The sequence below is a fragment of the Xenopus laevis genome, chromosome 4L, assembly GCF_017654675.1.
Source record: "Xenopus laevis strain J_2021 chromosome 4L, Xenopus_laevis_v10.1, whole genome shotgun sequence".
In the NCBI taxonomy this organism is placed as follows: Eukaryota; Metazoa; Chordata; class Amphibia; order Anura; family Pipidae; genus Xenopus; species Xenopus laevis.
The window spans coordinates 154,576,756-154,592,652 of record NC_054377.1 but is presented as its reverse complement, the minus strand read 5'-3'; the positions used below and the strand labels follow the sequence as shown (position 1 = coordinate 154,592,652).

The window sequence follows — 15,897 nt, the reverse complement described above, 5'->3', positions numbered from 1 at the left end:
TCTAATACACAGTAGGGGGGCAGAACTGCTCCATATACCCGTCTAATACACAGTAGAGGGGCAGAATTACTCCATATACCAGTCTAATAAACAGTAGGGGGGCAGAATTACTCCATATACCAGTCTAATACACAGTAGGGGGGCAGCAGTGCATAGCTGACTGAAGAGTAGGGACACAAATACAATGGCATCTGCTGGGGGTGCCTCATGAAATGGAACAGACCGCTCCCCAGCCAATAACCGGCAGTACTATTGGTCCAATTAAAGGTGGCGGTGGCCCAGTTGTGACACATTAATGCTCGTCCAATCACAGGCAGAGACACCTGGGTGAGATCATGATGTGGCCCCGGCCCTAGGAGCAGCTTTAATATATACACAACAATGTGGCAGAACAAGTGGAACAAGTGTGTGAGCCAAGAGCTGTATATAGACACACGCTGCCTTAAAGAGACAGTAACGTTAAATAGGGAAGAAGTGCCCAGAGAAGCAATGCCTGGAAGCCAAGTGCAACAGAATAACGCTCCTGCCGGAAACTATTCTACTCTGCCCTCCTCGCAGGCTCATCAACAAAACTATTCCAACACCATTTGCAGTTGGTCTTCATTGGACCTTCTAAAGTTCTACATTAAACATTTGTTCTCAAGCTTGGAATTACGTGCCCATCGGGGTTGCTAGGGTCTTTATGCCCAGCAACCATAATTTGGTTTGAATGCAGAATCAATGGTAGAGGCCGGAGCCCTGCGACCCCAGGGGACCAAGCCTGAAGACTAATAAGGGTAGTGAATTCAGAAACGGATCAACCTATAGAACGACCCCTTTTACTGCTGCTCCTGGGAAACACGAGAAGGTGGAAAAAGGCAAGTAAAGGTAAAAAGCTATTGAAGGATTAATAATTTCTACTGTAATGTGAACTTCCCCTTTAAAGAGAGTTAGGGTGAGAAAACAGAGCCACTTACCACTGTCCTCTGCTTGTTGGGTAGGTACACACGCATGGTGCTGCTAGTCTTGGACGTGTCGCTGAGTTTGCCATCATCTGATGCCCGACGCTGGTATCCAAACTGGTGCCCAATGGTGGGGGACATACAGCTGCTCCCCTCAAATACTGACTCCTTAAACCCAAAGCCATTGCTCAGAGTCTTCCAGGCACCTTGTATGTGCTCCATTAGTCGCTAGTGCTGCAGCCCTGCCTGAAACAGACACACCGTGAGTATCTCACTACTCCCAGCACCCTCGGACACACACAGTTGCTGGGAGTCAGGGAAGCGTTAGTGCCTAATGTGTAAGGCTGGAGCACTCGGCATCATCAGCTGGTTCTGTAGCTTCTAAGAAACACCCAGTACATACAGTAAGTGATTTCAGCAGAACAATTATCCTAATTAATCTACAACTCACTGATGAGCTCAACAGAGAAGATTGACTCACTCCCAAACGTGCTACAGGGCAACTCCGCTCTTACCTGTTCCCTTCTAGGTCACCCTCCTCTCATAGTAACCGTACAGTATAAGCTTATAACTTACTGTGTGCCCACAGCATTCCTTCTCTCTATATTTGTTTTTATACATATGAGCCACCATTTATTAGAAACAGCCCCTAAGTTTGTTCATAGTCTGTACAGAGAGATCCCATAAAACTATGGTACATAGGTATTCCCTGTACTAAGCACAATTCAGCAGGAACAGCCCCTAAGTTTGCTCATAGTCTGTACAGAGAGATCCCATAAAACTATGGCAGCATAGGTATTCCCTATACTAAGAACAATTCAGCAGGAACAGTCCCCTAAGTTTGCTCATAGTCTGTACAGAGAGATCCCATAAAACTATGGTACATAGGTATTCCCTGTACTCAGGGCCGCCATTAGAAATCACGGGGCCCCGTACAACAAAATTTTTGGGGCCCCCTGGGCCCCGCCCACACTGACGACCAAGCTCCACCCCATATCCCGCCCACTCCACATCGCAGTTAAAAGACCACACAGACATCAGCGTTAAAAAAGTAACCCCCCCCACACAAGTTGTAAAAAGCTATTGATGGTCAGGGCCCCCTTATAAAAAAATTGGGGCCCCAAAAAAAAAAAAAATTTTTTTTTTTTTTTTAAAAAAACTGTTTTTTTTATAAGTTAAAAAAAACTTGGGGCCCCAACAAAAAAAATGTAAAAAAAACTAAAAAATAAACAAACATGGGTGGCAGGGGGCCCCCTTATAAGTTAAAAACAAATTGGGGCCCCAAAAAAAAATTTGAAAAAAAAAAATTTTTTTTTGAAAAAAAACATTGGCGGCAGGGGCCCCCTTATAAGTTAAAAATAAATTGGGGCCCCAAAAAAAAAATTTGAAAAAAATTTTTTATTTTGAAAATAAAAAAAAATGGTGACAGGGGCCCCCTTACAAGTTAAAAATAAATTGGGGCCCCAAAAAAAAAATTTGAAAAAAATTTTTTATTTTGAAAATAAAAAAAACTGGTGGCAGGGGCCCCCCTTACAAGTTAAAAAAATTTGGGGCCACCAAAAAGAAAATTAATTTTTTTTTTTTTTTTTTTTTTTTTTTAAAAAACAATGGTGGCAAGGGGCCCCTTACGAGTTAAAAAAAAATTGGGGCCCCAAAAAAAAAGTTTTAAAAAAAAGATTGGTGGCAGGGGCCTATAGAATATTAAAATAATACATTGGTGGCCAGGGGATTAAAAAAAAAAAAAACACAAACTGGTGTTCAGTAGAATTGAACTCATGGCTTCAGTACTTCAACTTCGCCTCCTTTCGTGACTTCGGGTCTTTGCGCTGCTTCAGGACTTCGGCTTCGGCTGTTTTCGTGACTTCGGGTCTTTTCGGCGCTTCGTGACTTCGGCTTTTTCCGTGACTTCAGGTCTTTTCGGCGCTTCGTGACTTTGGCTTTTTCCGTGACTTCGGGTCTTTTCGGCGCATCGGCTTCGGCTTTTCGGCACTTCCGCATTCGGCACGCAAGAGGCAAGACGTACGGCTCGGGCGCTCGCAAGGGGGGCCCGGATCTTCAAAAAATGCAGCGCTGCCGGGCCCCCCTTCATGCCCGGGCCCGGTACGCTTGTCCCCCCTGTCCCCCCCTGATGGCAGCCCTGCCTGTACTAAGCACAATTCAGCAGGAACAGTCCCTAAGTTTGCTCATAGTCTGTACAGAGAGATCCCATAAAACTATGGCACATAGGTATTCCCTGTACTAAGCACAATTCAGCAGGAACAGTCCCTAAGTTTGCTCATAGTCTGTACAGAGAGATCCCATAAAACTATGGCACATAGGTATTCCCTGTACTAAGCACAATTCAGCAGGAACAGTCCCTAAGTTTGCTCATAGTCTGTACAGAGAGATCCCATAAAACTATGGCAGCATAGGTATTCCCTGTACTAAGCACAATTCAGCAGGAACAGTCCCTAAGTTTGCTCATAGTCTGTACAGAGAGATCCCATAAAACTATGGTACATAGGTATTCCCTGTACTAAGCACAATTCAGCAGGAACAGTCCCCTAAGTTTGCTCATAGTCTGTACAGAGAGATCCCATAAAACTATGGCACATAGGTATTCCCCTGTACTAAGCACAATTCAGCAGGAACAGTCCCCTAAGTTTGCTCATAGTCTGTACAGAGAGATCCCATAAAACTATGGCACATAGGTATTCCCTGTACTAAGCACAATTCAGCAGGAACAGTCCCTAAGTTTGCTCATAGTCTGTACAGAGAGATCCCATAAAACTATGGCACATAGGTATTCCCTGTACTAAGCACAATTCAGCAGGAACAGTCCCTAAGTTTGCTCATAGTCTGTACAGAGAGATCCCATAAAACTATGGCACATAGGTATTCCCCTGTACTAAGCACAATTCAGCAGGAACAGTCCCCTAAGTTTGCTCATAGTCTGTACAGAGAGATCCCATAAAACTATGGTACATAGGTATTCCCTGTACTAAGCACAATTCAGCAGGAACAGTCCCTAAGTTTGCTCATAGTCTGTACAGAGAGATCCCATAAAACTATGGCACATAGGTATTCCCTGTACTAAGCACAATTCAGCAGGAACAGTCCCTAAGTTTGCTCATAGTCTGTACAGAGAGATCCCATAAAACTATGGCACATAGGTATTCCCCTGTACTAAGCACAATTCAGCAGGAACAGTCCCCTAAGTTTGCTCATAGTCTGTACAGAGAGATCCCATAAAACTATGGTACATAGGTATTCCCTGTACTAAGCACAATTCAGCAGGAACAGTCCCCTAAGTTTGCTCATAGTCTGTACAGAGAGATCCCATAAAACTATGGCACATAGGTATTCCCTGTACTAAGCACAATTCAGCAGGAACAGTCCCCTAAGTTTGCTCATAGTCTGTACAGAGAGATCCCATAAAACTATGGTACATAGGTATTCCCTGTACTAAGCACAATTCAGCAGGAACAGTCCCTAAGTTTGCTCATAGTCTGTACAGAGAGATCCCATAAAACTATGGCACATAGGTATTCCCTGTACTAAGCACAATTCAGCAGGAACAGTCCCTAAGTTTGCTCATAGTCTGTACAGAGAGATCCCATAAAACTATGGCACATAGGTATTCCCCTGTACTAAGCACAATTCAGCAGGAACAGTCCCCTAAGTTTGCTCATAGTCTGTACAGAGAGATCCCATAAAACTATGGTACATAGGTATTCCCTGTACTAAGCACAATTCAGCAGGAACAGTCCCCTAAGTTTGCTCATAGTCTGTACAGAGAGATCCCATAAAACTATGGCACATAGGTATTCCCTGTACTAAGCACAATTCAGCAGGAACAGTCCCCTAAGTTTGCTCATAGTCTGTACAGAGAGATCCCATAAAACTATGGTACATAGGTATTCCCTGTACTAAGCACAATTCAGCAGGAACAGTCCCTAAGTTTGCTCATAGTCTGTACAGAGAGATCCCATAAAACTATGGCACATAGGTATTCCCTGTACTAAGCACAATTCAGCAGGAACAGTCCCTAAGTTTGCTCATAGTCTGTACAGAGAGATCCCATAAAACTATGGCACATAGGTATTCCCCTGTACTAAGCACAATTCAGCAGGAACAGTCCCCTAAGTTTGCTCATAGTCTGTACAGAGAGATCCCATAAAACTATGGTACATAGGTATTCCCTGTACTAAGCACAATTCAGCAGGAACAGTCCCCTAAGTTTGCTCATAGTCTGTACAGAGAGATCCCATAAAACTATGGCACATAGGTATTCCCTGTACTAAGCACAATTCAGCAGGAACAGTCCCCTAAGTTTGCTCATAGTCTGTACAGAGAGATCCCATAAAACTATGGTACATAGGTATTCCCTGTACTAAGCACAATTCAGCAGGAACAGACAATGCTGCAAGCCCTTCCGTTTATGGGCCAATATAATGTATTTCTTTAGTTGCAAAATATTGGGTGTCAAAACAATGTGACAAAACTCCAGTTTCCTTATTCCACTTTATAAGAGAAAATGTTAGTGCAGTTGTTTGTGGGAAGCTGCACAGACACAGTGGGATATTCCAAACAAATTGATTTTAGCATTTAGTTTCAGTCGCTTCCAAACACTTTTTCAGTTCAATTGTTGTCAGTTTTTCCAATTAGTTTCCATTATTTATTTTTTTTCAAAATCAAAGTTTAAGATTTATTCTTCGTGTCTCTGCAAATCTGGCTCTCAGTAATTCAGCCGCAGACTCTGATACAAACGTGTTACATTTAGTTGTTACAATAAGTTGGTCCATTTCTCAGTAGGATCTATGGGGAATATAAGTGTAACTAATGTATCAAGTCTAACAGTTGCCTATAATGAAACTCAGAGATTCTGTTCAGCAGGGGCAACAATAAGAAATGTATCAACTAAATGTATCCATTTATACAGTTAAAGAGTCGGCGACCCCCCTCAGAGCTGATTTAGAAGGCGAGAAATAACACTTAGTTTAATTTAGAAAAACTGTCACACATAGTAAATAGAAAGTAAGTGGAAAAAGTCTTTATTTCTGGTGAGCTGAAAACAAGTAGGTGTGAGAAGGTGAACAATCCCTTTAAATGATAAGGAAAAGGCTCCATTCTCAGCGCTGGCATCGAGTATTCCCCGTCCCCACAGAACAGGACCAGACAGAGGCAACTAATGCTGCACAAGTCATTTCTGCACCTTTACGGTTACCATAAAGAACTTACAGTGCCTGCGACTGATACAGGGGCCCCTATTGGCCAGTGCCTGCGACTGATACAGGGGTCCCTATTGGCCAGTGCCTGGTACTACTGGTACTGCTCCCCCGACCCCATGTACTACTGCTACTGCTCCCCGACCCCATGTACTACTGGTACTGCTCCCCGACCCCATGTACTACTGGTACTGCTCCCCGACCCCGTGTACTACTGGTACTGCTCCCCGACCCCGTGTACTACTGGTACTGCTCCCCGACCCCGTGTACTACTGGTACTGCTCCCCGACCCCGTGTACTACTGGTACTGTTACCTGACCCCTATTGGCCAGTGCCTGCGACTGATACAGGGGTCCCTATTGGCCAGTGCCTGGTACTGATACAGGGGCCCCTATTGGCCAGTGCCTGGTACTGATACAGGGGCCCCTATTGGCCAGTGCCTGGTACGGATACAGGGGCCCCTATTGGCCAGTGCCTGCGACTGATACAGGAGCCCCTATTGGCCAGTGCCTGGTACTGATACAGGGGCCCCTATTGGCCAGTGCCTGGTACTGATACAGGGGCCCCTATTGGCCAGTGCCTGGTACTGATACAGGGGCCCCTATTGGCCAGTGCCTGGTACTGATACAGGGGCCCCTATTGGCCAGTGCCTGGTACTGATACAGGGGCCCCTATTGGCCAGTGCCTGCGACTGATACAGGGGCCCCTATTGGCCAGTGCCTGGTACTGATACAGGGGCCCCTATTGGCCAGTGCCTGGTACTGATACAGGGGCCCCTATTGGCCAGTGCCTGGTACTGATACAGGGGCCCCTATTGGCCAGTGCCTGGTACTGATACAGGGGCCCCTATTGGCCAGTGCCTGGTACTGATACAGGGGCCCCTATTGGCCAGTGCCTGGTACTGATACAGGGGCCCCTATTGGCCAGTGCCTGGTACTGATACCAAGGTAAATGAGGCATTTGGAGAGTAATTAATCATTGTTATTAGGATTTCTATAGGTCCAGGACCATTTCAGTGCCAGTGAGTAGTTTAAGTGGCCGTGTATGAGGCACAAGGCAATAAGTAGCCCATCCAGTATGAGGACTGGCCTGAATCTAATGGGAAGGCTACAAACTGCTTCATATTCATATAAACAACTTTATATTGAGTGTGACCCCAGCAGCTCTGCTAAACCTTAGTATGAGGCACAGGGGGCGACACGTGAGATTTGAGTCCCCTTATACTCCTAGTAATGGCCTCTATTTTCTCATCATGTCCTCATAGTGCTGAGCCATGCAACTGGCCCCCAGGAGGAGCACTGATATAATCTTACACTTGTTACAGACTGTCCAATATACACACGTACTACTGGTACTGCTCCCCGACCCCGTGTACTACTGGTACTGCTCCCCGACCCGTGTACTACTGGTACTGCTCCCCGACCCCGTGTACTACTGGTACTGCTCCCCGACCCCGTGTACTACTGGTACTGCTCCCCGACCCCGTGTACTACTGGTACTTCTCCCCGACCCCGTGTACTACTGGTACTGCTCCCCGACCCCATGTACTACTGGTACTGCTCCCCGAGCCCGTGTACTACTGGTACTGCTCCCCAACCCCTTGTACTACTGGTACTGCTCCCCGACCCCATGTACTACTGCTACCCGACCCCATGTACTACTGCTACTGCTCCCCGACCCCATGTACTACTGCTACCCGACCCCATGTACTACTGCTACTGCTCCCCGACCCCATGTACTACTGGTACTGCTCCCCGACCCAATGTACTACTGGTACTGCTCCCCAACCCCGTGTACTACTGGTACTGCTCCCCGACCCCGTGTACTACTGGTACTGCTCCCCGACCCCGTGTACTACTGGTACTGCTCCCCGACCCCGTGTACTACTGGTACTGCTCCCCGACCCCGTGTACTACTGGTACTGCTCCCCGACCCCGTGTACTACTGGTACTGCTCCCCGACCCCGTGTACTACTGGTACTGCTCCCCGACCCCGTGTACTACTGGTACTGCTCCCCGACCCCGTGTACTACTGGTACTGCTCCCCGACCCCATGTACTAGTGGTACTGCTCCCCGACCCCATGTACTACTGGTACTGCTCCCCGACCCCGTGTACTACTGGTACTGCTCCCCGACCCCATGTACTACTGGTACTGCTCCCCGACCCCATGTACTACTGGTACTGCTCCCTGACCCCGTGTACTACTGGTACTGCTCCCCGACCCCGTGTACTACTGGTACTGCTCCCCGACCCCGTGTACTACTGGTACTGTTACCTGACCCCGTGTACTACTGGTACTGTTACCCAACCGCGTGTACTACTGGTACTGCTTCCGCTGAATTGTGCTTAGTACAGGGAATACCTATGCTGCCATAGTTTTATGGGATCTCTCTGTACAGACTATGAGCAAACTTAGGGGCTGTTTCTGCTGAATTGTGCTTAGTACAGGGAATACCTATGCTGCCATAGATAGAATGAGTGATTCAATGGTGGGGAGGAAAGGAGATTTCACCATTAGCATAGGAAGGGGTTCTTTACTGCAGTGCTACTCTGCCGTATAGAAACTTTCAGAAGGGCGCTAGTACCCGTCACTTGGCTCAGTAAATCAGAGGATGTTTTTGACCCACCAAAGCTCATTAAATGGGGAACGTGTCCTTTATCAACCTTAGCTACTAAGTACTGTACTATAGGGAGCCAATGTGTGTGTGTGGGAAGCCACTAGCATAAAAGAAGCAGCGCACAATACGAGGGACCCATGCAGTACAATTTGTATCAGTAACATACTATTAGTGAGTGATCGGAATGACAGTGTCTGCTTGTGTCCATCATGCCCAGCGCTGATCTATTGCGAAGAGGAAACTGGTAGGGCAATGTGTGTGCCATGTGCTATGTAACAACCTGTCACTGACCCAAACAGTGAGAATGAGGAATGAATGGATATTGGGAAGTTGTATCAGGAGTCAGAAGCAGCAGTGCAGAGAAAGGGACAGACACAATGGCAGTTACACAGAACTATAAACCCAGTGAGAATGAGGAATGAATGGATATTGGGAAGTTGTATCAGGAGTCAGAAGCAGCAGTGCAGAGAAAGGGACAGACACAATGACAGTTACACAGAACTATAAACCCAGTGAGAATGAGGAATGAATGGATATTGGGAAGTTGCATCAGGAGTCAGAAGCAGCAGTGCAGAGAAGAGAATGAGGAATGAATGGATATTGGGAAGTTGCATCAGGAGTCAGAAGCAGCAGTGCAGAGAAGAGAATGAGGAATGAATGGATATTGGGAAGTTGTATCAGGAGTCAGAGGCAGCAGTGCAGAGAAGAGAATGAGGAATGAATGGATATTGGGAAGTTGTGCAGCAGACAATAAAGAGCTGCAGCTTGTGGCCCAGGACTGATGTCAGAGCTGAAGGGGGGGAGGTATATGCACTGCACAGAGCGACTCATGAGAAATTGCACCCACAAAGCAGCACCTTGTGACTCCCATCTAGTGCTCTGTGCACACAAACACAGACTATTCATACAATCAGTGTGTAACCAAGATCTCACACACAAGTCTAATCCCCAGCCCACAGGAGTTGTGTAACCACATAAAGGATTGTGTGATGCACCGTGGGAGCCAACGTGTCCCAACACTGAACTCGGATCAAACAGGACAATCCACTTTGTTCTTTCCCAGGTGGAATCAGTCTGGGAATTGCAGCTATACACTGACTGTTACAACTACACATCCCACGTTTCTCTATCCCTCAGCCAGTACAACTACAATTCCCAAAATTCTCTGCAAGGAATAAGGGGTTGCATTTGATTATCGCTCATATGGCAGAACAGTCCTGTCCTGCTTTATGGCAGCTGAGATTCTAGCTATCTGTATAACAGAACATTCTGTCCCAGTGGCTGCACAGATCCTATCTGATCCCCATTGTAAGCAGCAGTCCTGTCCTGCTTTATGGCAGCTGAGATTCTAGCTATCTGTATAACAGAACATTCTGTCCCAGTGGCTGCACAGATCCTATCTGATCCCCATTGTAAGCAACAGTCCTGTCCTGCTTTATGGCAGCTGAGATTCTAGCTATCTGTATAACAGAACATTCTGTCCCAGTGGCTGCACAGATCCTATCTGATCCCCATTGTAAGCAGCAGTCCCTTCCTGCTTTATGGCAGCTGAGATTCTAGCTATCTGTATAACAGAACATTCTGTCCCAGTAACTGCACAGATCCTATCTGATCCCCATTGTAAGCAGCAGTCCTGTCCTGCTTTATGGCAGCTGAGATTCTAGCTATCTGTATAACAGAACATTCTGTCCCAGTGGCTGCACAGATCCTATCTGATCCCCATTGTAAGCAGCAGTCCTGTCCTGCTTTATGGCAGCTGAGATTCTAGCTATCTGTATAACAGAACATTCTGTCCTAGTGGGTGGCTATATCATTGGGTGCTGCTGCAGGGTTAGGGGCCATTAATATGATTACTCAGCAGCACAATGGAGATGTGAGAGCTTAGCAAGGCAGGGGGAATAAGCTTGATGTAGTCAGTAAAAGAAAACTAGGCAGCAATAACCAGAAGTGAATGCAAATGAAAGAGAAAAAGGTGAAACATCCCTTTAAATCTCCAGTTATAAAGTAAAGTAGAGAGGTGACAGTGGGCAGCCCCTAGTACAAATCTCAGTGCCCCCCATTGCTCTATACACAGAGGGCAGGAGAGTGTCAGGGAATGTTAGAGCTCAGGGCAGGGAGAGGGGAGAATGAGAGCTGCACAGAGGCCTCTCCCTGTCGTGACTGCACTTATTTATATAACGTGGGGGTTCAGTTACAATCAATAAGCCCCTATATCTCCGTGTGGCTAGTAACTGCACAGGACTCGTGCCAAAGTGAAGGCTGGGAACCGCACAGCTGACTCTTCTCCTGCCAACACAGCTTTCCAGGCAGATGCATTAGGAATAATCCAGCATCTCACACAGCCCAGGAATTCAGTCAGATCTCACAAATGTTTGTTTAAAATCCACATTTAAATTAACCCCTGGGCAGCGCTGGCCCGTCTCATATATCAGCACAAATAATTGCCCCTCTGTGAGGCTACAAAGCCCAACAGTCCTGGACCCTGGGGAACAACGAGGGACTGACGCAAAACTCCATTTATTACATATATTTGCCTCTCAGTATCACTCAGAACAAACACCTCCTTTGTAATAAGGCTCCGGCCTCAGACATACAGACAATATTTATATAGAGCCAGCGACCCCACTAAGTACTACATGCGCACATGGGGCACAAAACACTGGCACAACTACTAGTTAGGGGCCACATTACCCAAGCCAAAGAGTGGAAATATGAATTGCCCTACCAAGAGAGGGGGAATGAGGGATTCATTGGTGGGGAGGAAAGGAGATCTCACCATCAGCATAGGAAGGGGTTCTTTACTGTAAGGACAGTCAGATTATGGGATTCCCTACCAAGAGAGAGGGAATGAGTGATTCATTGGCGAGGAGGAAAGGAGATCTCACCATCAGCATAGGAAGGGGTTCTTTACTGTAAGGACAGTCAGATTATGGGATTCCCTACCAAGAGAGAGGGAATGAGTGATTCATTGGCGAGGAGGAAAGGAGATCTCACCATCAGCATAGGAAGGGGTTCTTTCTCCCACCCATATGTATAAATACAAATATACAGAGAAGGAATGTTCTGGGCACACAATAAGCTATACCCTCATACTGTACTGTCTAAGGCAGGGATCCCCAACCTTTTGAACCCGTGAGCAACATTCAGAAGTAAAAGGAGTTGGGGAGCAACACTACCATGAAAAATGTTCTTGGGGTGACAAATAAGTGCTGTGATTGCCCATTTGGTAGCCCCTATGTGGGTTATCAATGTACACTGAGGCTCTGTTTGGCAGTACATCTGATTTTTATACAACCAAAACTTGTCTTCAAGCCTGGAATTCAAAAATAAGCATCTGCTTTGAGGCCACTGGGAGCAACATCCAAGAGGTTGGAGAGCAACATGTTGCTCACGAGCTACTGGTTGGGGACCACTGGTCTAAGGGAATCAATATGGCACCTCCTCCTCCCATATGTATAAATACAAATATACAGAGAAGGAATGTTCTGGGCACACAATAAGCTATACCCTCATACTGTACTGTCTAAGGGAATCAATATGGCACCTCCTCCCATATGTATAAATACAAATATACAGAGAAGGAATGTTCTGGGCACACAATAAGCTATACCCTCATACTGTACTGTCTAAGGGAATCAATATGGCACCTCCCTCCTCCCATATGTATAAATAATAAATAGGCACTATGCCTCCCCACTATAGCTGCCATCACACAGTCTCTTCTCAGAGGTTATGTCACTATTACTATAGGTATCACATCAGCTTCTAGGGCCCAGGACACTGGTTGACTTACTGGAGTCCCCAAAACAAACCATGAGCAGGAGACCTATGGCCAGGCCTATAATATCCCCCAATGAGCTGCAATGGTGAATGTGCAACTCTGCAGCAGAACCAGACAGTGTTCCATGTTGAGTCTCCCCAATGTGAATAGACAGACACGTATACCAGCAGCGAGTACACAGGGACACACAGTATAAGAAGTGTGTGATGGACAGGCCATTGCTCAGAGGTCAGTGTTACAGTCACTCAGGGGCATCAGCAACAAGAAAGTGAAACTGTCACAAACACCATTTCTGGTTTGGCCTAAACTTCCACTTTGTAAACGTGAAGCTGCCGGTGTCTGGCACAACTGTCAGTCCTGAGTCCCTGTGCCCCCCATGTTACTCCTCACCCCCCAATAGAACCAGACAGACTTCCATCCCCACAGAGCCAAGTGTCATTAGTAGATGTGAATAAACGAGAAGCCCCCCAGCAGTCCCACGGCTCCATGACTATAGGGAACATCTGAGGGGCAAGAAGAGGGGAGCAGGGAACTGTCTGAGGTTTGGGAATAACGGGGGGCAGGCGATGGGCCCTATCACACGACAAGTGAGTTTTCCTGCTGAGAACTATTGGGGTAAGTGAGGGGTCCTGACAAGCCTGTGGGGGAGTATAAGGAGCCCACAAGGGAGGATTAGGGGGTGTGGGAAGGACTTATGAGTTGGAAGGGAAGTTGATAATTATTAGGGGGCAGGTGAGGGGCCCAGTGGTTGGCTAAATGGGGGGGGAGGAAGGGCCCAGGGTTGGGAATAAGAGGGGCAGGAGCCAGTGACAGGGCAGGTAACTATGGGGCACAGAGTAACTAGGGGTGAGAGGAGGGGGTCCCACAGACAGAGTAACTAGGGGTGAGGGGGGGGGGTCCCACAGACAGAGAGTAACTAGGGGTGAGAGGGGGGGGTCCCACAGACAGAGAGTAACTAGGGGGGAGAGGAGGGGTCCCACAGACAGAGAGTAACTAGGGGTGAGAGGGGGGGGGTCCCACAGACAGAGAGTAACTAGGGGTGAGAGGGGGGGGTCCCACAGACAGAGAGTAACTAGGGGTGAGAGGAGGGGGGTCCCACAGACAGAGAGTAACTAGGGGTGAGAGGGGGGGTCCCACAGACAGAGTAACTAGGGGTGAGAGGAGGGGGGTCCCACAGACAGAGAGTAACTAGGGGTGAGAGGGGGGGGGTCCCACAGACAGAGTAACTAGGGGTGAGAGGGGGGGGTCCCACAGACAGAGAGTAACTAGGGGTGAGAGGAGGGGGGTCCCACAGACAGAGAGTAACTAGGGGTGAGAGGGGGGGGTCCCACAGACAGAGTAACTAGGGGTGAGAGGGGGGGTCCCACAGACAGAGAGTAACTAGGGGTGAGAGGAGGGGGGTCCCACAGACAGAGAGTAACTAGGGGTGAGAGGGGGGGGTCCCACAGACAGAGTAACTAGGGGTGAGAGGGGGGGGTCCCACAGACAGAGAGTAACTAGGGGTGAGAGGGGGGGGTCCCACAGACAGAGAGTAACTAGGGGTGAGAGGGGGGGGTCCCACAGACAGAGAGTAACTAGGGGTGAGGGGGGGGGGGTCCCACAGACAGAGAGTAACTAGGGTGAGAGGGGGGGTCCCACAGACAGAGAGTAACTAGGGGTGAGAGGGGGGGGGGTCCCACAGACAGAGTAACTAGGGGGGAGAGGAGGGGTCCCACAGACAGAGAGTAACTAGGGGGAGAGGAGGGGTCCCACAGACAGAGAGTAACTAGGGGTGAGAGGAGGGGGGTCCCACAGACAGAGAGTAACTAGGGGTGAGAGGGGGGGGGTCCCACAGACAGAGAGTAACTAGGGGTGAGAGGAGGGGGGTCCCACAGACAGAGAGTAACTAGGGGTGAGAGGGGGGGGGTCCCACAGACAGAGTAACTAGGGGGGAGAGGAGGGGTCCCACAGACAGAGAGTAACTAGGGGGGAGAGGGGGGGGTCCCACAGACAGAGAGTAACTAGGGGTGAGGGGGGGGGGTCCCACAGACAGAGAGTAACTAGGGGTGAGAGGGGGGGGGTCCCACAGACAGAGTAACTAAGGGGGAGAGGAGGGGTCCCACAGACAGAGTAACTAGGGGTGAGGGGGGGGGGGGGTCCCACAGACAGAGAGTAACTAGGGGTGAGAGGGGGGGGGGTCCCACAGACAGAGAGTAACTAGGGGTGAGAGGGGGGGGGTCCCACAGACAGAGTAACTAGGGGTGAGAGGGGGGGGTCCCACAGACAGAGTAACTAGGGGTGAGAGGGGGGGGGTCCCACAGACAGAGAGTAACTAGGGGGGAGAGGAGGGGTCCCACAGACAGAGAGTAACTAGGGGGGAGAGGAGGGGTAACACGGGGTACAGGGGTGTCTGTGAGGAGGAAGAGGCAGGTGAGGGGCCCTGGGGTCGGTGAGGAGAAGGAGAAGCAGGAGAGGGTCGGGTACAGCAGGTGAGTAGGAAGAGACAGGCGCCATCTTGCGGTCCGGAGGGACAGAACAAGCGAGTTACCTGCTGGCGGCGGAACATACGGGTCCCGGGAAGTGAGAGGAGATCCCGGTCCAGACAACGTCGGGTGCCAATAAGTCCCAGAGTTTCTCTCCGCTCCTTGTCCCCTGCCGCCCGCCTCACACTAACCAGCAACCCGGTAGGAGGAGTCAGACCAGTCCATTAGCAGCTGTTGCTCCTCAGCCTCCCCCACCGCCACCTCTTGTGGTACCGCCCTCCGCTACGTCTTCAGCACTTGCAACAACAAACCCGCCCCTCGCTCTCATTGGCCAACACTCTCTCCTCCTATTGGCTGGAAGATTTTCAAACTCCGCCCGCAAACCCCCGGCTTCTGTGTTATTATAAGAGTGTGACGCACTGCCCGGAATAGGGAAATAGATTTAGTGGAGAATTATTTGTATTTCTTCTATTATCCCCAACTCCCTGTGTCTCCTCAACTCCCTGTATCTCCTCAACTCCCTGTATCCTGTGTCTCCCCAACTCCCTGTATCATGTGTCTCCTCAACTCCCTGTATCCTGTGTCTCCTCAACTCCCTGTATCCTGTGTCTCCTCAACTCCCTGTGTCTCCTCAACTCCCTGTATCCTGTGTCTCCTCAACTCCCTGTATCCTGTGTCTCCTCAACTCCCTGTATCTCCTCAACTCCCTGTATCCTGTGTCTCCTCAACTCCCTGTATCCTGTGTCTCCTCAACTCCCTGTATCCTGTGTCTCCTCAACTCCCTGTATCCTGTGTCTCCTCAACTCCCTGTGTCTCCTCAACTCCCTGTATCCTGTGTCTCCTCAACTCCCTGTATCTCCTCAACTACCTATATCCTGTGTCTCCTC

General features: G+C 48.7%; 1 protein-coding gene across 1 annotated transcript in view; it reads right to left on the bottom strand.

Moving 5' to 3' along the window:
• Window positions 1–15,291, bottom strand: part of raf1.L (Raf-1 proto-oncogene, serine/threonine kinase L homeolog) — a 42,296-nt gene extending 27,005 nt beyond the window's left edge. The window contains exons 1-2 of the mRNA XM_041591022.1: window positions 15,076–15,291; window positions 957–1,187 (exon numbers count right to left, since the gene is read on the bottom strand). Coding sequence (XP_041446956.1) covers window positions 957–1,163 — 207 coding nt within the window. The 5' untranslated portion in view covers window positions 1,164–1,187; window positions 15,076–15,291. The remainder of the gene's footprint in view (window positions 1–956; window positions 1,188–15,075) is intronic.
• Window positions 15,292–15,897: the final 606 nt, after the last annotated feature.